Source organism: Myotis myotis, unplaced genomic scaffold (genome assembly GCF_014108235.1).
Source record: "Myotis myotis isolate mMyoMyo1 unplaced genomic scaffold, mMyoMyo1.p scaffold_m19_p_8, whole genome shotgun sequence".
NCBI classification, from domain to species: Eukaryota; Metazoa; Chordata; class Mammalia; order Chiroptera; family Vespertilionidae; genus Myotis; species Myotis myotis.
In genome coordinates, this window is record NW_023416390.1 from 17,989,395 (window position 1) to 18,011,287 (window position 21,893).

The 21,893-nt window shown below is 36.4% G+C and overlaps 1 protein-coding gene across 13 annotated transcripts in view; it reads right to left on the reverse strand.

Annotated features, from left to right (window-relative positions):
• Nucleotides 1-962: 962 nt before the first annotated feature.
• The window catches only part of IKZF2 (IKAROS family zinc finger 2), a 149,898-nt gene continuing 128,967 nt past the window's right edge, over nucleotides 963-21,893 (reverse strand). For 12 of the 13 annotated variants that reach the window (XM_036320767.1, XM_036320763.1, XM_036320756.1 and 9 more), the window contains 3 exons: nucleotides 20,287-20,424; nucleotides 12,016-12,159; nucleotides 963-9,327 (listed from right to left, as the gene is read on the reverse strand). In XM_036320767.1, coding sequence (XP_036176660.1) covers nucleotides 8,603-9,327; nucleotides 12,016-12,159; nucleotides 20,287-20,424 — 1,007 coding nt within the window. In that variant the 3' untranslated portion in view covers nucleotides 963-8,602. The remainder of the gene's footprint in view (nucleotides 9,328-12,015; nucleotides 12,160-20,286; nucleotides 20,425-21,893) is intronic. The other variant, XM_036320765.1, reaches the window with a different exon arrangement.

The following is a 21,893-nucleotide window of genomic DNA, read 5'->3' on the forward strand; positions in this document are numbered from 1 at the left end:
CCTCATAAAATACTAGAGAGTAATTTATTAAGCTCATCTCTTTTTTTTTTTTTTGGTTTTGTTAGTTCCTTTGTTTGCAGTTTCCCCCCACATGTTAATATTTTGAATTAAAGATGGTCAGTGAAGTAAAATTTCATTTGAATTTGTAGTATTTTTATTCTGTGTGGCTTGTAGAAGTGAAATTATTAGAAAATGTGATAAAGATCCAAGAAATTCTGTGAATACTTATTGATGAAGAAAAATTCTAACAGCTTTCTCAAATGTGATGGTAGACTTACGTAAAATTGGCATGGGATAAGCAAATAGCTAAAGCTAAAGGAAGTGAGTTTGCAAATCCTAAGTGCCCTTTTACAAACTTTTCATGTTAAAACAAACTTCCTTTGTAAAATCTGAAGTGAATATCATGACTCGCATAATTGTAGTATAACGAAGCAGGACAGACAACCACCTTTTTGCCAGTGTGATTCAACAATCTCTGTGACTTACACTTTAATCTTGGTCTGAACCTAAGAAATGCTGGTTTCTAATATGGATAGTGAATGTTACGTGGACTGCTTGTGTAATTCACTGTGTACTTTGGAGCAAGTCACAACTATCTTCCCTCAGGTCTCACTTTTTTTCTTCTATAAGTAAGGGATGGACCTGTTAGATTTGTTTAAGGGTAAAATAAGATATAAACTTTCTGAAGAGGTGAGAGATGTCATCCTTAACAAATCATGGAACCAACAACTGAACACCCATATGGGCAGAACCACTTGGTTCTCTGCTGTGGTGGGCTGCATAGTAATGATGGGGGCTGCTGAGATCACACGTATCCAAATCTCTGAGTCAGGCAATGTGACACACACACTCACAATGGCCATGATAACACCAACAAGCCAGATGCCAGTGAACATTTTAATCTTCTGCATATGCAAGATGTTTGTGAATAGAATTTTCACCAGAAAGTTTTTATAGCAAACTTTTATGCCAGAAGTTTATTTTATTGGTAAAATATTAAATAATATACAGAATTAAAAACTGCACTTACACTTCTGAGAAGAAATAAATCTTGGACAAATTATATGCTTGTTCCTGAGATTCCCTAAATTTATTCCAGTAGCTGTGCACTCAGACAGTACAAACCTTTATAATATAATCCTTTTCACAAAGTATTACAAAGTTTCTGCAGCTTTTTAGTGGTACACACATACAGACACACACTCACACATGCATATACAACACTCATACACATATACACGGTACCCACATACATATGCAGAACATGTATGTGTGTGCATTAAAAACAAAGAAAATACAAGTCCCATAATTTAATCTGCAGTGATGTCGGAGGTCTCCAAATTGGTGTGTAGCAGACTGCCTTGTCACACAGCTGCAAAGCCTGTCTCAGTATTTCCCATAGTAAACCTCATTTTCTGAGGTATGGTAATTGAGCCTTAAAAAAACTACATTACACTGAGCAAACCTGACATACAAGGTCTGGAATTTCAATTTTACATATATATTTATATATATTTCTTTTTTAAACAATAGCTTTATTTTCCCAAATTATTAGTTTGAAAAAAAATGAGGTTTACTGGTTTGACCTATTTTTATTTGTATTTTTTTTTTTTGCCTCTACAACTCAAAATATCCTAGAAACTGTCAAGCAATTAGTTTTTAAAGTAGTCTAATTACCTTTGGTATTGTTAAAGAAAAAAAATCTAAAATGGCCAAGACATATACTGTACAAATGCAGTAACTGCCTTTAAGAGAAATGCCAAAGAAATGTCATCTTTTAACAAAATATGTATTTACATTACAGCAGTTTCACTACAGGGACACAGGTGTAAAAAAAGAAAACCAACAAATGGCATATAAATATGTATGATACGAAAAATACTTCTTACTTAAATTTGTATGAAAACAGGAGTGCTCCAAATATTTCTTAAAAATTTTCTCCAATAAGTGATAGGCAAGTGTTTAAAATGGAGCGAAGTGCTTTGCTTTTATTTTAAAGTTCATTTTCAAAAGGAGAAAATCGAAATAAAAAATATTAGGTTTTTAATTTAAAACATCAAGCAAGGGCCTAAGAAGAAAGTTCAGTCAACTTGAGGACACACTTCTCAGGCAAAAGAGTTCTAATTTCAATGGGAATTTAGCCTAAATTACATGCCATGAGATTAGATCAATGGTTTGTATATCCTCTGATTTTTTTTTTTTTTGACTAAGGAGTGTTTTTCTCTTTGCTTTTTGTGTCCTTTGACTAAAATACCATGGTTTTCAAGGGTTTCTTTTTTCATTAACTAAAGAAAGAATAGTTCAGAAAACAAACAAACAAAATAACCATAGTTTTTAAGACTTTAAGGAGAGTATTGCACTTGTACAGAAAGAAAAGAAAAATATCTTTTAAACTAAAAGCAGAAGCAATCATCCTAGAATTGCAAATAACACATGGTCTAAAAGGTCTGACTAGTAAGAGCAAATGTGGAGCCTGGAGTGTCCCCTCTAAACCTGGAATAACATTAGAGTACTGTTAAAGCATTTTCTCCCAACTGGGAAAGAGTTAAGACTTTTGCTTTAAATTTTTAACATCTTCCTAAATATTTGCAAAAATTGTTTCACCTCTCATAATACACACTTTCGAAGAAAAACCAAATTAGAACACAAAATTCAACAAAAAAAGGAAGGCAAACATACTATATGATGATTACATAATCTCTGAAGTCATATTTTAGGTATCCAATATTTGAAAGGGAAAGTAACACAAAGATTATATATCTTACCATTTTTATCTCAACTACTTTTTTAAAATATAAAACTACACTTGAGTATAAAAATATGTCAGCAGATTATACAGCCAACAGAAATCACGCACAAAAGAATTAAGACTTAAGAGACCCATGAATTAGAAATAGGATTTGAGCTAATCTTCAAACTAGTAGGGGGAAAAGAAAAGAGAGGCAGAGACATCCAAAGACAATGATGGAAGCGATATGGACAGAGAAGAAAAAGGGTGGAGGACAGCAGACAAAATTTAAGAAGAGACAACAAAGAGAATTTGTTACACAGGAAGGGGACATGATTTATGTTCAAAATCTGAGGGTGCTTGGCAGTCATTTTTTTTTTTTTAATCACAGTTTCAGAAATGGAACTACTTAAAAAAATAAACACAAAAGAATAAAACAACAAAAACAAAACCCAGAATCCTTCCCTTATTACAGTGTATTCAATGTTTTAAATTCATTTCCAGTAAATTAAATTAAGTAGAATCCTGATAAGTGCATAGAAGGGGATTCAGTGACCTCCACTCATCAGAGAAGCTTTTCTTACTAGGTGTCACTTGAGGTAATTTGAAGGCCCAATTGACTGCAAACTGGCTTGTCTGTACCTATATGAAATTATATGCCATACTTTCCATGGTTTAGCAGAGGGCCCCTACATTTTATGTTATTCACAATAAAAAGGACATCATAGAAAACTAGTCATTCACATACTATTCTCTGTATGGGATAAAGGTTATTTCACAACACATTTATACAGAAAATATACAAATGCAATGTTACGGAAGAAAAACCCCATAAACAGAATTAAGAACTTATTTCTAAGAGGGCATGTGAAAAATATCCACAAACTTACAGTACAGCAAGAAAAAACTAAAAAGCCAGAAATAGAATGTTACATGAAAACCTTGTGGAAATTTCAAAATTTTAGGTTTCTGCAAAAAATGTAAAAATAGTTAAGGTGTCATTATTTGGCCTAGCAATACACCATGAGAAAAGAAACACTAGCATATCACAGCTTCTTGGTCATATGACATTTGCTTTGTATAACAAGCAGTTTATTATTACTATTTTTATTATTTTTTAAAAGCTGTCATATCCTTGCATTCCTTGCAAGTAATACACAACCATGGTAGGAAACCATTTGAGATTATGCTTTGGAGAATAGCAGTGTGATCTGACTGTTCAGTTTTGTTTTGTTCAAGGAGAATTAATTACCTGCTTCTTTACATTATTTCATTAAACATTAACAGATTAGAAGACTGAGGTTCTAAGACTACCACAATGCTAGTCCTTAGATGAAATTCCAAACAATACTCTGTTTTATTGAGCAAAAATCCCACTAATAATGCCTTGCATGATATCAGAACTTATTTTTTTCCTTAAACAAAACAAAACACATACCATAATGCAATTCACAGCTAAAACTTCCATCTACCTTATATTTTACCAGCATAGCCTTGTAATGGCATTCAGAAATACTATTTAACTAAAAAGACAAAATCTGGTTTCAAAGTTTTCTTTGAGTTTGCACAGATGAGCTGAAAGTCTCTGTATTGAAAATTCTTCTAACAGTGTTGGCCTAAAAACGTGAAGATAAATTATATAGTGCTCAATTTTAAGTGATTTTTAAAAATACATAGTAAAAGTGTTGTAGAGGTACAACAGCTAATCAACACTCTCTAAATGCATTTTAAAAAGGCACCAATATAAAAAATTTTGTTAAGTATTTAATACATTAAATTAAGGATCTTAAGAGACCAGTTACTGTATATTTTAATTATTTTGCAGAAACTGGAGGTTTAAAAACATTTCTAAGATAACTTTCCTATATACAAACTATAATTTCTCTGCCACTCTTTTTTTCCTGTGCATTTGGGGAATTCCTGTTTTAGAATAGTCTTAATAAAATAGTATTTGCTACAATAATACATCGAATGTAAGTAAAGATGACCACAAATGTAACATCCCTTTTTGTAAAAATGAACAATTTAAAGTTGAAAAATAACACAGCCAGTACCTTATAATCTAAGTTCTGTCTTGAAACTAAGGCCATACAGATTTTTGTTTGTATTTTCGCAGCCTTTTCTTTTTCTACTTTAATGAATGATTTTGGAGATAAAATGAGTTAACAGTGGAAAATAAATAAACCAATTTTCATTGAAATGCCTTCACTGGTATAAAACTTGTGACATATTAAAATATCATAAAGACTTCAGAGTGGTTGTGTGAGGTGTACAACACACACACAAAACAATACCAAAATCACTAAAATTCTCTTGTTTTTGTCCATCTGTCATTTACATAGCAGTTGGGGTGGGTTTTTTTGTTTTTTTTTTGTATCTTCCTATCCAAAAGTAATTTGTTTCCTTCTCTTTGGAGATTATATAAAATCAGCTTAAATTCTCTACTTTTTTTTGACTGTTTTGATTTCTTCTGAAATAGATAGTTGCAACTTTCAATAGTTGCCAAATAGTCCTAGCGACACACTAGCTACTTCTTTAATATTTCTTAATACAATCTGGTAAGAAGAAAGCTCAGGCATTAACAGTAGTTAGCTCTCTATATGCTCTTGCAACACAGCTGACCACTCTAATTGCTTCTTTTTATGCATTTTCTTTGAAAGACTGTATGTGTGTACACATAATTGTTTGTATGTATGTAGGAGATACCCTCCACTTTGTAGCCAAATCTAAATCCTGCTCTCTTATTCTCCCATTTTGTCCCTCTAGAATATCCTCAACGGAATGTTTCAGCAACTCGAAATCGCTTCCGATCTGCTGATTGGTCACTTCCACTGTTGTAAAAAGCCAGGGTAGAATAGCTTTTTAAGTGATTGACCACCAATAGAGAGAGGCTGCAGATTTCTCCAGCAAGAGTTGGAGAGAAAATTCTCGGCAAAATTAGGGCAATGCAATATGATGAATTTCTGAATTTTTGCCAACATGGAAAACACAGAAACTAACCCATTTTTGTGCCCCTTAAATACTCTGTATTGTAAAATCTCAGCTGAATAAACTGGGCATAAAACTGTTCTATAAAACTTGACTTATTTGGTGTCTGACCCCCATACTTATTTCTAGGTGCTACCACCTTATTTCCTTTAGTGAAGAAGAGGCATGCAAATATAGCCATCCAGATTCCCCAGAAAGTACCGTGTCCACAGAAATTCTTCCTAAACCTACACACTGGAATCGACCTTGTCCTCATTTGTCCCAGCCACACCCTGAGCCATCTTTACCTCTTTCTGTTCCTCAGATCACGAGGCTAAGAAAGTACAAGCACACACTTGTAGCAAATGCACTTGCATAAGTACCAAGTCCCTTCGATAAAATTGATCCCTAAAAAGATAAAATCAGAAAAGGAGAGTGCATGAGTCCTGTCTTCATGGGGCACTACACAACTCTTTAGATCCTCCTAAATTCAGTTTCAGCCCAGGGCAGGTACATCATTGTTCACACATTTTTTTTTTTTTTTAAATCGGAAGCAGGAAGAATATTGAGACAATGCCAGCAGAAATTCACACACAGCCAAAGTTATGAACATACTGACTGCCGTCCAAATGTTTCTTTAAATTGCGGTGAAACACAAAATCACTAATTTAAATGATTTACCTACCACCGAAAGGCAACAACGAAATCTCAATTACTTATGATTAGTTAGGGTGGAGGGGGGAGGGTCTCAAAGACATGCGTTAGCTTTGAAGGAGCTGTATATTAATGCACCAATGTACCAAAGCATGCAAGAGAAAATAAAATGACAGTTGACATCCTATTTAAAACATTTCACATCTCTGTTTTGGTGCCTTTCTTAGATTTAAGGAAACAGTTTGGACATTTCTCCAAGAATAATTACAGCAGGGGCTAGTAAAAGAGAGCCGAGTGGGGACCATTTCGCTTGGCTCTGGCTGTCGGTGCTCAGAAGTTGCTTAAATAAGCAGATGGTAAACCAGCAAATGAGCAAACAGCTGCATCGAGACCAGAGGTGCTTATCTGTCCATCGCTCTCTAGTCTTGCTAATTCTCACATCATTCTGTATTAAGAAACATCGTTTCTGCATTCTATTTAATGGTGTTTTTTTAAAGCAGCTATCAGGGACTGCTAACTGAATGTCAGTCTTCATAAATGGTTCTCAGAGGATCCAGTCACCTGCAGGCTTGCCCTCTCTGAACACGAGCAGCGAGTTCTGCCTCTAAGTGTGCCCCCCAGATGACCTGAAGCAACCTCACCAGGCTGCTTTCCTCGAATGCTGTAGGACTGCAAAGAACAGACAGAGCACCCACACACGTGACATTAAAGTCTGCGCGTGGACTACGGTGACCTGTATTGATTAAAGGAAGAGAAATTCTGTACTAAGGAGCTGAGATGCATTTCTGACAAGGACTTATACAGAGTTGAAGATTTTTGAGACCGAAAAAGTGCTGGACACAGTCACTTTCACTTGGAGGTGCTGTCACATCCTATACTCTGAGAATAAAGCTTTTAGTTTGTAAAAATAAGCTTTTTGTTTGTTTGTTTGATCTATAGTCCAATGTATAAGAGACACAGAAGTTCCCTTTCCCTGCATCAAAAGTGGTAGATGTTATTATTGAAGAAATACTAGAATAAATAGCCCTAGTTCCATAACCTTTGGGGTTTCAAGTTACACATTCAGATCAAATCGGGAATTGCTCCAAGGAGAGTTTGAAAGACACAGCCTATAGTAAGGTATATAAGGTTTGCTGCTGGAGGAGTAAAAGATGAATGGACTATGGACAGAACACTGGGCGGTCACAGCTTGAAAAACACAAGTGAAAAGAGAAATATACCAGAAAAGGGATTTGAGTGAGTTTTTTCCCCCTACTGTTAGCCTAATTATATTTTTTTCTGCTGACTGGTTAACACTGATTAAATGCTGATAAAGTGACAATCGTAAGCACACTTTTAGCAACAAATATGTATACTATGCGGCCATCACATTACAACGTTAAAAGAAAACTCCCCAAACAAATTTATGAAAGTAGAGGTCCCTTCTGGAAACTACAGACTGCCTCTTAGCCACTCTTAGACCATATGTTATTCTGAAAACTAGATAAAAATACTATTCATTAAAGGTGTTAAAAGTAAGGCTGCCAGGGTGTCTATAAAATGCCAGTCATCAAAACTATGGAAAAACAGTGCTTAAGTTTAGAAAAATAAGATCCTAGGACCTCGGATGTATTGGAGGTGTCCTTAACTAGCTGTAGTTTAAAAGTTTTGCTATATGGTACAGTGTAACATACTGTGTTATAAATTCCATAGGGGAAGTAAACATAGAACCCACGACAACAACCCACCCAAGGAGTTATCACTGAAAGTAACAATGTGTTTCTGTTCCATGATCTCTAAAGGAAAAACAAAACAGTTTACAATTTAAAACAATTTTTTCTTTGAAGCATTAAATTACTTATACCATTTTAAACTGTGAAAGTCCCACCCAGAAAACTAAACTTTCCTGCCTTCAATCACAATCCTGAACATCAGTGGCAAATCAGAATCTCTTAGGTGAATCTATAGGAATCAATCGATTTTTTTTCAAAGCACGATATGCCTTATATCTATGCATGGCAGAAAAGAACTGCTCTTAAAATCCCACAAAACAAGCCAAGTAATCAAGATCCCCTGTCCCTGTCCCTTCTGTTTCTTCCTAATTGTAATTAGGCAGAGCAAAGACACTGCGTCCACAAAATAAGAATTAATGACAGTAATAATATTAAAAAAAAAAAGGTATGTCAACATCTTAGGGAAGGTGGGACTGTAAGTGCAGTATTTCTTCATGTGCAGTTTGTTACTTCATAGGGGTCCCCTTTGGAATGAAAAGGCCTAGTGGAATGTGTGCTCCCCTCGAACAATGTGTGATGAAAACTCGTAACGGTCCTGGCTCCTGTAGCCACAGATGTTGCATTCCAGTGGGTCCCGGTAGCCATGGCAACCCATGTGAATGGTGTACATGACATGGTCTAGGAAAAGGACGCGGCAGTGCTCACACTTGAAGGCCCTAATCTGTTCTCCTTCTCCATTGAAGACTTTGTAGATGTCCTTCAGAGAGCCCTTGGGGGCCTTGGTGGTATCCAAAGCCTTGACATCCTCCTTCATGTAGGCTGGGCTTTGTTTCCTCTTGGGATTTAAGGCAGGGTTTCCTTGGTAGGACTGGTGGTCATTGTGGCTGCTTTCTGAGTCAGTAGAATCCAGGCAGCTATTGCTGGGGGAGGCCTCTCTTTCCTGGGGTCGACTCTTTGGTCTGATGAGAGAGATGGGGCCATCCATGTTGTTCTCATGACTGTCGGAGGTTTCCCTGCTAATGGGTCTTTCTATCCTGTTTGGATGATAGACCTGAGAATAAGCTGAGCTCATCACTGGGGCCACCTCAGCGATTGTGCTTGGCGGGTGCTGCATCAGCGGGTGAAGGGCCTCGGCTCCAAGGTAGGTGATTGCATTGTTGATGGCTTGGTCCATCATATGAGACTGCATCAGCTCAGCCTCCTTCTCATATGTTAAGTTCATATCAAAGTGAATGTCTGGGTAGCTGAATCGCATGAGCTTTTCCCCTGAAAGAGGGAGGGGAAGAAAAGCAACAAGGAAAAAAAAGGGACACAATAAAATTAGTGGTTGGGTTAAAAATATAAAAGTACAAAGCTAACTAATCAAATCCGTGTTCCACAATATGGTATATCTTATTCTTTAGACCAAGTATGTAGGCTCTTTAATTCTGCTGAGATTCAAAGACACTCTAAACCTGCAAAGGGGAGTAGTAATAAAAATGTCACAAGCCATTTGTATTTGTTCTAATGCCATCGTGAAAATGTGTCCAGCCTGAGAAGTATAATTGAGTGTTTAATCTTATTTTAATTCAATATTAAGATTTCCACTTGTCTAGAGCTCAGCAAATATAGGAGAAAGAAAAAATACCAGGTGAAAATAAGTTGGAGACTATGCTTGTTTTTGCATATTTTAAACATCAGTGACCAAATCACAAAGATAAAAAAAAACCCAAAAAACCTAGACTGATCTGGTTATAAAATCTGTCACCTCACTATTGTATAGGGTTAATTTGGTTGATTTAGCTATATGTTAAAAAAACAATTTTTTTTGTTAATCCTCACTTGAGAATATTTTTTTCAATGAATTTTAGGGAAAGTGGAAGAGAAAGGGAAAGACAGAGAGAAACACTGATGTGAGGGAAACACATCAATTGGTTGCCTCCTTCATGAGCCCTGACCAGGGCCCAAGCCAGGTAAAGGCCTGCAACCAAGGTACATGCCCTTGATCAGAATTGAACTTGGGACCCTTTGGTCTGCAGGCCAATGCTCTATCCACTGAGCCAAACTGGCTAGGGCATGAGATCAGTTATTCATATATTTATTGTGACACCAATTTGTAAAGCTGTGAGATTTTCCCCAAAAGTACTAGCAGTTATGTAGATATGGCTTCACTAGACAGTGTGATTTTACCAGGAGGAGGAGATAGAAGAACAACACATCAGGAGAGTCAAGAATATTGGCAAAAGAGTAGAAAAAGCGATGAGCCATGGAATTGAATCTGGATAAGAGAGGAGACTAACATATATGCAGAAAGCTCAGGGATCACTGGCTGAGAGGGCTTGGCAAGGTCAAAGAACAGTATGGAACTGAGGGACATAATAGAAAGGAATTTACATTAAGTGTGGAATGATGAAATCTTCATTTCAGATATGGAAACAGTTAGTAGGCAATTGCTATCTATTACTACTAAGGCAGACTCTAAATAAAGAAAAAAAGCCCATCAAATTCCTAATAAAAATCTGAAGTCATTACTTTAGAATCAAAATGTAAATTAAAAAACCTGTCCCTCTTTTCTAAGGAATGTAATAAAATCAAATTGAGACTAGCATTTCTAAGTCATAAAAAAAGAAAATGTTTTAAAAAGCAGAGCTAAATAAATTCAGAAGACAGAAAAAATAGTAACGTATTTCATATTTTCCCAACTACACTAGTGTCTAGTTGAGATATAGGCTTTTAATGGACATCCATCAAATCAGTCAATTTTAAAAATAGATGAACTTCCATTTAAATAAAGAGAAAGAGACAGAAAGGAAAGTCCCTGAGAGCCCATGGCAGGCCTCTGAATATACTCTCAAGGGCTTCACATCGACCTACTATGAACCGTGGTACTTAGGGCTACCCTCAGCCTTCTCTCAATAAGCTTTATCATTAATCTCTCCAGCTTCCTTAAGGCGATATTTTGGTGATTAGTTAGTTTTTCAGTTTTGGAGTGAAAGGAAACCTTCACTGTTCTTATTGGAGTCACAGAATTTTATTACCCTTTCCTCCCTGAAATAACCAAGATTTTCTGCCAATCGCCATTCAACTCACATAAGATATTCCACAATGATTTTTACAATAGAATGTGAGAATCCATTAGAGTATTTTTTATTTCTTCTAATTTCTACCCCGTATAAGGTTTATAAAAATAGATATTACGTATACAATCTATGACAATTCTTCACTTTGAATCTCTATTATTTACACGGTCTTTAAAAATTAGATGCTTTTTGTATCCTCAGAGATATTTTATGACTTACAATATGCGGAATGATGCCAACTCTGAGCACATCAAAGAATATTTATGGGCATGGAAATGTAAAGGGAAGCCTAATACATCATTTAATCTTTTCAGTTCAAAATCATAGGCTGGGTGAAAACAAAGATCCAAATATGAAACATCTTGAACGTAGGTTGCTGCATTATTTTTCTAGTGCAAAATTAAAATAACAAGAGAGGTTTCTTTTTATCCTAGATCAAATACTAAACACATTAGCATCATGTACAGAAAACAGTTTAAAGACCTGGTGCTAAAGAAAATTTTAAAATGCAATGCAAAACTGGCTAACAGCCTACATCATTTCCCTGAAACATTATTTTTAATTTAAATGAACATTTTATTTTTACATGCTGTGTCAATTTATATATCACTTCATTTTGAGACAGCAATTTACTACTATCAGTCTTTCCTTTGTTTCTCTTTCTTCAGCTCATATACTTAAGTGTGAGTGTGTGTGTGTGTGTTTGTGTGTGTGTGTGCACACATAAGTATGATACACGTGGAGTGGCATAAAGTAGAAAAGAATAATGGAGAAAAGAGACTAATGTTTATTTCATGAACGGAAATACAGCATATATACTTCCAATACATGGGAACATGTCTTTGCCCATTAAAAATCACCTTTTTAAAGAAATAAAAGCATTTGTAATGCTTACCCACAAACTTTTGTGGAGTGGAGCTTTTACGTTTTCCCATATTCCCCGTGAGCTTCTCTATGACAGCAGGTCTCTCAAAAGGCACCAGAGAAATATTGTTGTCCATAATAGGCTCTTGTTCCTTACAATCTTCTATAGGAGGTACTATATAAAACCATACAAAAATGCAATCTCATAATTTCTTCAACACTTTAAAGGTACAAAGCTGAATTTGCCATCTCACCATGTGTTATACAAACATAAGCTGGTAGGCTTGAGCAGAAGCAAGTAGAAAGGTAACCTCCAGTGTTCAAGTCCCCGGTAGTTTTACTCTCACACACAGAGGATTTCTTTTTATCTGAGTCTCTCTCAGATCAATAGCATAAACTGTTGCCACTTTTATGGGTGGCAAACATGTTCATCTTGCTTCTCATCTTATGCCCCTGAAAGTGTTTTTAACAGTGATTAAAATCAATACTACTTTAAGACTGCACTATTCTCAAGGCTTTTGGAGTTTATTTTTGTAAAACAATTTAAGTCCACTCGTTTGCAGAAAGACTTCAACAGACACACAGAATAACAGCACAATATCTGACCAGGTGTTTTGTTTTTCATCCATGTATTTTCTTGTAACAATTTTTCTATTTGATGAGCCGAGTGAGCTGGTGGCCCCATTGAGCCTCCTGAAGGAGATTCCATTCTGAACGTGCCGACTAAGCTGGCTGCTTCATGAACGTAATTTATTTTATCAAGAGATCTTCAGCAGGATAAAAGAATCTATTTCCAAACTGGCATATTTGCTCACTGAACTGCTCTAATGTATTTGGCATAAGCTTTCCAATGCTGCTCCCTCTTCATCCCATTCCGTTAGTTGCTATGGGCTAATATACTAGCTCCGTGGTCGGCAAACTGCGGCTCGCGAGCCACATGCGGCTCTTTGGCCCCTTGAGTGTGGCTCTTCCTAAGCCTTAGGAGGACCATAATTAAGTTGATAACAATGTACCTACCTATATAGTTTAAGTTTAAAAAAATTTGGCTCTCAAAAGAACTTTCAATCATTGTACTGTTGATATTTGGCTCTGTTGACTAACGAGTTTGCCGACCACTGTCTAGCTCATAGGTTATACATTGACATGCATAGTGTAGACCAGTGGTTCTCAACCTTCTGGCCCTTTAAATACAGTTCCTCATGTTGTGACCCAACCATACAATTATTTTCGTTGCTACTTCATAACTGTAATGTTGCTACTGTTATGAATCGTAATGTAAATATCTGATATGCAGGATGGTCTTAGGCAACCCCTGTGAAAGGGACATTCGACCACCAAAGGGGCCGCAACCCACAGATTGAGAACCACTGGTGTAGACAAAGAACTTGTAAAAGTTGGTTTTGAATAAAAATATTGTCAAAAAACATTTAACCAAGGACAGATTTAACTAGGTAACATCTGAGGACAGACTGAGATCAGCTGATTAAAACCATGTTCATAGGAAAGACCATAACTTATTGCTTCTTGATTACTGTTGATTTCTCCAGTTGTATCTGTGCCAATACTTTTTGGAAACCACAGGGTTTCATATCTTAGGATATCATTACTTGTTCAGCATGCTCTGTATAGTGATTTATTCTGCTCCTTGCATTTGCAAAGGATAGTTCACTGTGCGAAACACAATGCATTCTCATTTATAAGGGCGGAAGCTAAAATAAAGTGAGAAAGCAAGAGATGAAAGTTAAGAAAATCCAGTGCACAATTCAGGTGACCTAGTTAATAAGCAATATAGGTTGCATATTTTGAAAAAAATGAAAAACAGCATCATAAAATTGTTTTTCCTAAATTGGATATGTTTAAAGAGATCAACATTCAATCTAAAGTTTGGGATTAACCTAATGTAGTCTGGTAGATAGGCCAGAAAATTTTAATCTTAATTCTCTGTTTCATAACAGATCCTCCAGTTACTGATGACAAGGGATTCTAGAATTATTGGATGTTAATTTGGAAAAAAATATTCCAAGAACAGATTCAGAAACAAGGAAATGCTTTGATCATTTGTTATACTGATATAATTAATAATATTACCAGGTGGAAAAAGTATGTCCTACATTATGTATGTCCTATCTTAGAAAAAACTAAAATTAAAAAAGAAAAAAAGAACTTAAAAAGTAAAGCAAAGAGAGGATTCAAATAAGGGGGTACAGGAGGATGGAATGGCAGTGGTGATGTAGTGGGGAACCATGCAATTAGATGCAGATTATTGTCAAAATCTTAACTTGTTTTGGGTGGATTCTCAGGCACTTACTATATTATTTAAAAAGTACCTATAGACCAAATAACTATAAATCAAAGATGAAAATATGTCACAGACCAAGATCCCAAATTAAATAAGAAAAGAAAAAAAAAAGTTTGTTGTAAATTTTGCTAAAAAACGGCAAAACTGGTTAACAGGGTTTGTCCCAAAATTGAATATACTAATTAGTTTTGAAATGAGTAGTCTAAAACTTAGCAGTTTTGCTCTAAGTCTCACCTTGAATTTTCATATTTGCACACATTTAACATTCAAAACGAAACCTGGGTGTGGGAACTGTCCCACACCACATCCACCTCAATTCAGATGATTTGTCCCAAGTTCAATGAAGCTCATGTGAACTGAAAACAATGACTTTGGCAGAGCTCTGGTCTAAATTGTGCGTTGCAAAAGTCCTTTACAGATCAGATGTTGATCCTGTTTCTTCCATATTAACAACAACAATAACAACAAGAGCTGACGTGTTAAGGATTTGCATTTAATAAATTCATTTAATGCTTTCAATACCCCCTGAGATACAACTGCCTTCTCCATTTTACAGGTGGGAAAACAAAGACCCAGATATGATGGTATTCCCTCAGAGTCTACATCTAGTTAGTAAGGAATACAGTATATGAGTTGAACCTAAATGGTCTAGTTCCAGGGATTGGGCTCTTAGCCACTATGCTGTAGTATTCTTTTTAGGCATAATTTGAATTTTGACTTTATATAAACAAGATTGACATATTTTTATGGTCTGCCATTGGGGAAATATCTGATACATTTTCTCAATTATGTGACTAACCTGAACTTTTTGCTTTCACGAATCTGTGCAACTCATCAAAATGTTTCTGGATACACAGGGTGGTGGGCAAAAGTAGGTTTACACTTGTGAGTATGTTTAGTTAACTCAATGATGTGTTACTCCCATAATGAGACATTCATCTAGGCTATGAAGATACTAATATGCTAACTTCATTTGTTGGAGCAAACTTCATAACCAAATATCTTCTTTAGAGTTATTTTTAAAGATATAACCAGAAAAAAAGTAGATTTATACTTGCATTATTTTATTATCTCATCTCCTTGATTAACCATAAAAATAGAACCATGGTACTCCCAACACAGACCTACTGTATTGAACCATCCACTTAAATTTCAAACTCCAAGAATACACAATCTGAGAGACCTAGATTAGGTCATGTGTCCATCCCGTGACCAGAAGCAGGCCCGGCCCCCAGACCGACAGTCCTGCCATGGCTTCCTACAATGAGAGTTCTCTAAAGGGAAATGAAAGTCTTGTTATCAAAAGAAGAAGGAAGGTATGTAGGGCAGGCAAAAACAACAGATGTCTTCTATAGTCTCACATATTTTCTCCATGTTGTTGAAGCTAAAACAAACTTTTCAGTTATCTGAGTTATTTTCTTGAGAACATTGGACAGTGCTAATACTTGCTTTGGCTTCTGTCAAATCACTCTTTCCATTTTCAAGCCTTCTGCTCTTACTCATCTTCATGCCTTTTATTTTTTTTAATTTTTTTATTCCTGATGTGTTCTTGGCCTTCTAGATGTCTCACTATATTCTTAGCTATATAATTTATAAAACTTGTTACTTTAGGCTACTATCTATATAATGATGGCTCCCACAACTTTATTTCCTACCCACCCACATCAACGATGAGAGAAAATCACTGAATGACTGCCTCCTGCACATCCCCTCCTGGGGATCGAGCCTGCAACCCAAGCACGTGCCCTTGACTGGAATTGAACCTGGGACACTTCGGTCCACAGGCCAAGGCTCTATCCAGTGAGCCAAGCCAGATAGGGCTTTCTCCAGATCTTGATATACATGCATATATCAAGAATATATATACATATACATATACCTATACCTAATATATATATATCTATACATACAATATTTGACTTCTTCTTAGATTCACTTGGCTATCTCTAATAGGTACTTAAAGGATAATGTGTTGAAAAACTGAAATCTCCATTTCCATCCCCAAACTTTCTCTTATTTCTCTAATTTCCAACTCTGTGAATCGCACTGCTACCTACCTGATCATCCATGCTAGATAATTGTGGCAGATTCTAGATTTCTTCCTTTCACCCAGTCTCCTCTTTCCTACCAGCTCTCCATAAATATGGAGAAAGAGGAGAGGGAGAGAGAGGGAGAGAGAGAGGGGGGGAGGGGAGGGAGAGGGAAAGGGAGGGGGGGGAGAGAGAGAGAGAGAGAGAGAGAGAGAGAGAGAGAGAACGAATCAAGTGTTTAAGATTAAACATCTACAGTTGCTCCCAATTACCTGAATTTTCTGGATATTGCAGGCCTCTAAGCACAACTAATCAGTAGATTGTTGTAATGGCCCACTTGCTTCTATGTCAACTCTTCTGATCTATCTCCCATATTTCCAGCAATAAAATTTTAATGTACTAATGTTTTTTTTTAGGATAAATTACAATTCTTCACTTAGTACAGAGGCCCTTGATTCCCTGTTCATAGCCTCAATCTCTTAGCCTTACCACCCTCCAATGCTTCTTGCCCTTACACACTAGGCTCTGATTATACATGGCTGCTTCTAGGTCCGTAACCTACCCTGCTGTTCTACATTTCTATGTCTTCACACATGCTGTTCTTTCTGCATGAAACACCCTCCTCCACTTATTCAGCTGTCTATATCTCCTTTCAAAAGTCCGCTCGAACATAACTTTCCCTAGAAATTCCTCTTGGATACCCAGAGGTGTGCCCTCATAATGCTTATCACAGTGTTCTCACTGTAGGTTTACAGGTCAAATCCTTCCAAGTGTTTGTAAATGACCTTAGGGTAGAAACTGCTTTTTATTTGACTTTGTATCTGTAGTACCTTTTATGATATGAGACAAATATACTAGTCAATGGGATGTTTCCTAAGTGACTTAATGAAGGAAATGTTACCCAATGAAAATAGGGTGAAAAAATATACTAGAAGGTTTACAGGTTCCAAGTATGTCTCCATACTTGCAATAAAGAAATTCTCTTTACCAAATCATCCAAACCATACATTTAAAAAGCTATATTTTTTTCTTTAAAGTCAACTATCTTTCCAGTTTACACTTCCATTTTTGTCTTTGGGCAAGGGGAACACTAAATTATATACTTTGATTTTTAAAGCTTTTTCTTCATGCTGAATAGACTTGCAAAATGAGCATAAAATAACTTTCAAATAAGATAATGTGCCATAAAAAATTCATTATTATATTTATTTTAAAAATTATGTTATTATTTTTCCCTTTCCATCAAACTAAATAACTTTTTTATTCTACCTGCTGAATATGTATTCAGTGTTTCGCCCTGTCCTCATCTCCTGCTACTGCCTATTCCTCTTCTCTGTCGCATTCTCACTTCCCGTCTCTCCTAACATGCCAGTAAGGCATCCATCCTATATGCGACCTGGGTGCCATTTTTCTTTAGAAGACTCAAATGAAGTTAAAGAATGCTGCTCTGATTTCGGACACTTTCTCGCTAGGAGAGCCAACATGGGAAGAACATGTTCTGGGAAAGAGAGGCTAGGAAATATAACTATGCCAGATATGAAAATAAAAGAATAGTAATTAATTTCAAGGAGCTAACGGCAACCATAAGTATAGCAACTGCCATATATACCACAAGAAGACAAAAAAATAGAGAAGATGTAACAAGATAGTAAGAGAGGGAAGGGTGTACAAATGATTTCATTGTGGCTCTGTTTAAAAGGAGACACATGCCAAGCAAAGCCTATGAGACAAGGTTCATGATGAACTCTAGCAGCATTCACCCGTATTTTTCTCTCCTATGGCATTTATTAATTCCTACTTCATACATTCAATTCTCCACCAAGTATGCTAACAATTATTATTACAATACACCTAGAAAAAGTACCACAGCAAATGTAATTAATGTAACCTTAGGTGGTGAAGTCAATATCCAATATTGAACAAATATTTGGGTCTATAAATGATATCGACACCTCTCCCTCCCCCCTCCTCCTTGGCTTTGCCCCTGGTCTTCCCAGCACCTGAGGGTCTCCCTCAGCCCTCCCTCCCTTCCCCAGTCAGTTTCAGAGCCACCTGCAAAGGGCCTTTGCCATGAAGACATAAGCAAGCTGGAAAGTGGGGCTGATGCTGAGGCTGCAGCTGCTTAGAAAAAAGTCTTTCCCCTTCCCAAAACACACCTGCTCAAACTGCTCATCAGCACTTACTCTGTAACTGGTTAATCGGCCAACAGATAGTTAAATGCCGACTATATTTATGTATACCGATCTCTCTATAACAATATAAAGTCTTCTGGAGAGATCCCCTCTCATTCAGATGTGCATGCGACCTTGAGTTGCATAAATAACTATGATCAGAAAAGTGAATTAATAGAATCACTAATCCAATTAAATGTCAAAACTGAAATAAGAGACCATTAAATGGCGAAAGTAGTAGAGCATAAGGTGTCTTTGGAAATCTGTGGCAAGCTTTGGCATGGCCAAGCCTCTATAAGCTATCCTGCCTCAAGCCACCTCTATAACCAATACTTCAAACAGAAATAGCGTGCTTCGTAGGCAAATGAAACCTCCAATGCCAAAATTAATGCCAGTAAGTAACATAACTTTAAAGGGGATTGAACATTTACTACTTCTTAATATTTAATGCTCAGAAATGTACTAGTAAAAAGAACTATTTATTGGGTGTTTATTGCACACCCAATAACATTTAATTCTCATGCCAATCCGATGAGTAACACACTCAGACACCACATAGCCAGACCAGGTTTGCTGGACTCACACCTCTTTAACCTCTTTGCTCTGGAACCTATGCTACCCTCATAAGCCCAGGTAATCCAAGCTTACAATATCAAATTTGACAAGACTTAAAACAGAGAGGTTTTAAATTGTTTTAGTTAATAATGATAACAATATAATAAAAAATGGACTGGCAACCATGCACAGAACTAAATCTGATCCTTTATATTATATAAACTAGCCTCAGTGCAAAGACATGCTTCAATTATTCACGATAACAAAATGTTTTAACTAAAAAGAATTCCCAACAACATATAATCACTAACTATCCAATAAACAGTTTCATAGTATTCACCATATAAAACAAACAAAAAACACACAAATAACCTTAGGGCTATCTATAAATCACTCAATAAATATTTATACTTTAAAGGTGACTATAGTAATCTTCAATTATTCTGTTTAATATTGGCCAAATCTTTTTATATAACAGATATAAAAATACCAATAAGTTAAGATTTGTATATGTTCCTGTATGGATAATAGGATAAAAAATATAATTAATAGGACAAAACAAGATGCCTCCAAATCTAAAGAAGTGAACTTAATAACTTCCTTGTGTAAGGCTGATTTACTCACATGAATTTTAGAGTTATTAACTGATAAATCTTAGAGACTGCCTTCCATCTGCCACTGTGTATTCTGGAGACCAGGAGGACTTGCTTGGGTTTTGATTTCTGTGCATGGAAGTAGTGCCTAATTTTGATCTAGTCTGTGCCCCACACTTGCAGAAAGAAAATCAATAATTTCCAAGATAATTCACAAGACATTTTGGAGAAAATTCCAATTATATCAACAATCACTTACCTAAGAGAAATGTGCACATAGCTAATTACATCTTTCAGGAAGCCTGTAGACTTATGAGGGACCATCTCTAGCTATTTGAATAAATAATACCTTCCTTTGGTGTCTTCAAGGTCACCTGCCATTATTATGTTAATTCAAACACTTGTTATGAGAACTAATTGGGGAGTATGACAAAAATTCAATATAGTTTGTTTGCAAAGAGTCTGTCCTGAAGCTCAAGTCTTTTCAAATGCTTAAGAAGAGAACGCCATACAAAGCTAATGTGATCTAAAATTGTTTTAAACAAAGTAAGGTTTGTTTCCTTCATGCTGAAGGGTAGACAACTCTTTAACCCATACAAAACTCTAAGAGCAGTAGAGAGGAGTATGAGCATTGTGAATGCCAGTTCTACCCACCGTGGTGACTCATGACCTGGCCCGCAGCCTCCATGCTGACATTCTGGAGATAGTTGTGGCAGCGTTCCTTGTGCTCCTCCAGTGAACTGCGCTGCTTGTAGCTTCGTCCACAGTAGTTGCACTTGTGAGGTTTACCCACTGCGAAGAGACGACGAGATTAGTGTGAGGCCGGTCTCCTCCAAAGCAAAATTAATAGCTAACTTCTGGTGGTGTGGAGGGAGCGTTTAGAGGCTTTTCAGACTTAAATCTCTTCCTCCTCCACACTCTTAGATAATAAAATCTCCACGAAGACTAAAAGACAGAAAGAAGATAAGGCGGATCGTGCCTTCGGCGATAGGGGAAAGACTGAATCAAATTCATGCTCTGACTGTATGCTACATGATCAGTCTTCAAATTATCTGACTCTAACACTAACAGTGACTCTTACACAATTCTCTCAGCTTTGACTCATTCACAAGACAAATCAGGAATGCCCTAGATACATGACGAGAATTATCTTTTATTTTACTTTATTTTTTTGGGGGTGGTGGTGGTAAGGAGAGAGAATCTTACTGAAGAAAACTAGAATGTGACAACTCAAAATGTCATTGTTTAATGAGAAAATTATTCATGGGTACCAAGAAGACTAAAAGGAATTCAAGTGATGAGAAAAAGTACAGATAAAAGCAAGGTTTCTCTTTTCTTTCCACCTTGGTAATAGCTATTCACACATGCAAAACTTTACAGCAGATAAAGCATATTCTCCCACATCACCACTGTTCTTATGTTACCAAGAATTAACCTACTAGGCGCTTTCGGTCGGGATTAACAATAAGCACGGAAGCCCTCACACGGTTGGTTATACAATGATAGTAAGTAATGTTTTCCAACACACTTCACATTCAGGAAGTAACTTATTTCCTAATAGCCGGAGAGCCGTATTTCAGTATACCTGGTAAAATACTGTGATGACCACTTAAAAATAAACAAAAACACTTTACAATATTGATTAAGAAGAAAAAAACACATTTATGGAAAGAGGCATGTTTTAATGTATGACTATTCACCTGGATGTCACAGAGCACTTTGATTTTCGGTTTTGAATAGTAAGGGGTGGGGGGGACATATGCCCCCAGGTGGTCTGTGCCTCGGCCTTCCGGCCTTCCGTAGTACAGGCTGAGTCAGGTCAGGAGCGCTCTTTGACTCCCATAGCAGTTGCTTTGTTTTGCCCCCACGACACTCCTTTTCATGGCCAAATAGATCATTCCTGGGTCCAGCCACCTTAACGCACCAACGCTAGACACTGGTTATAAGTGGGGTTAAGATACTGTAACAAGGCAAGATATTCATAGGTAGATAGAAGTTGCACTGTGCTGATTTTTGTTTTAAACAAAGCCTTTAGATTGCATTTGAGATACACATAAACTAAACTAAGTTGTTTCATTATTATACTTTTTTTGGTAAACTATCTGAAATAAACAAGAGTTTCTAAGGCATGATTACTCATTTCTAAAAAAGACTAGCCAAAGTAACTTCTATTATTCAGAACCGAGGATTTCTGAGAAGTGGAAACCAGGTAGCTGTGTATATCGTGAAGAATTGGTATCACTGTGTAAGAGCTATTAAAA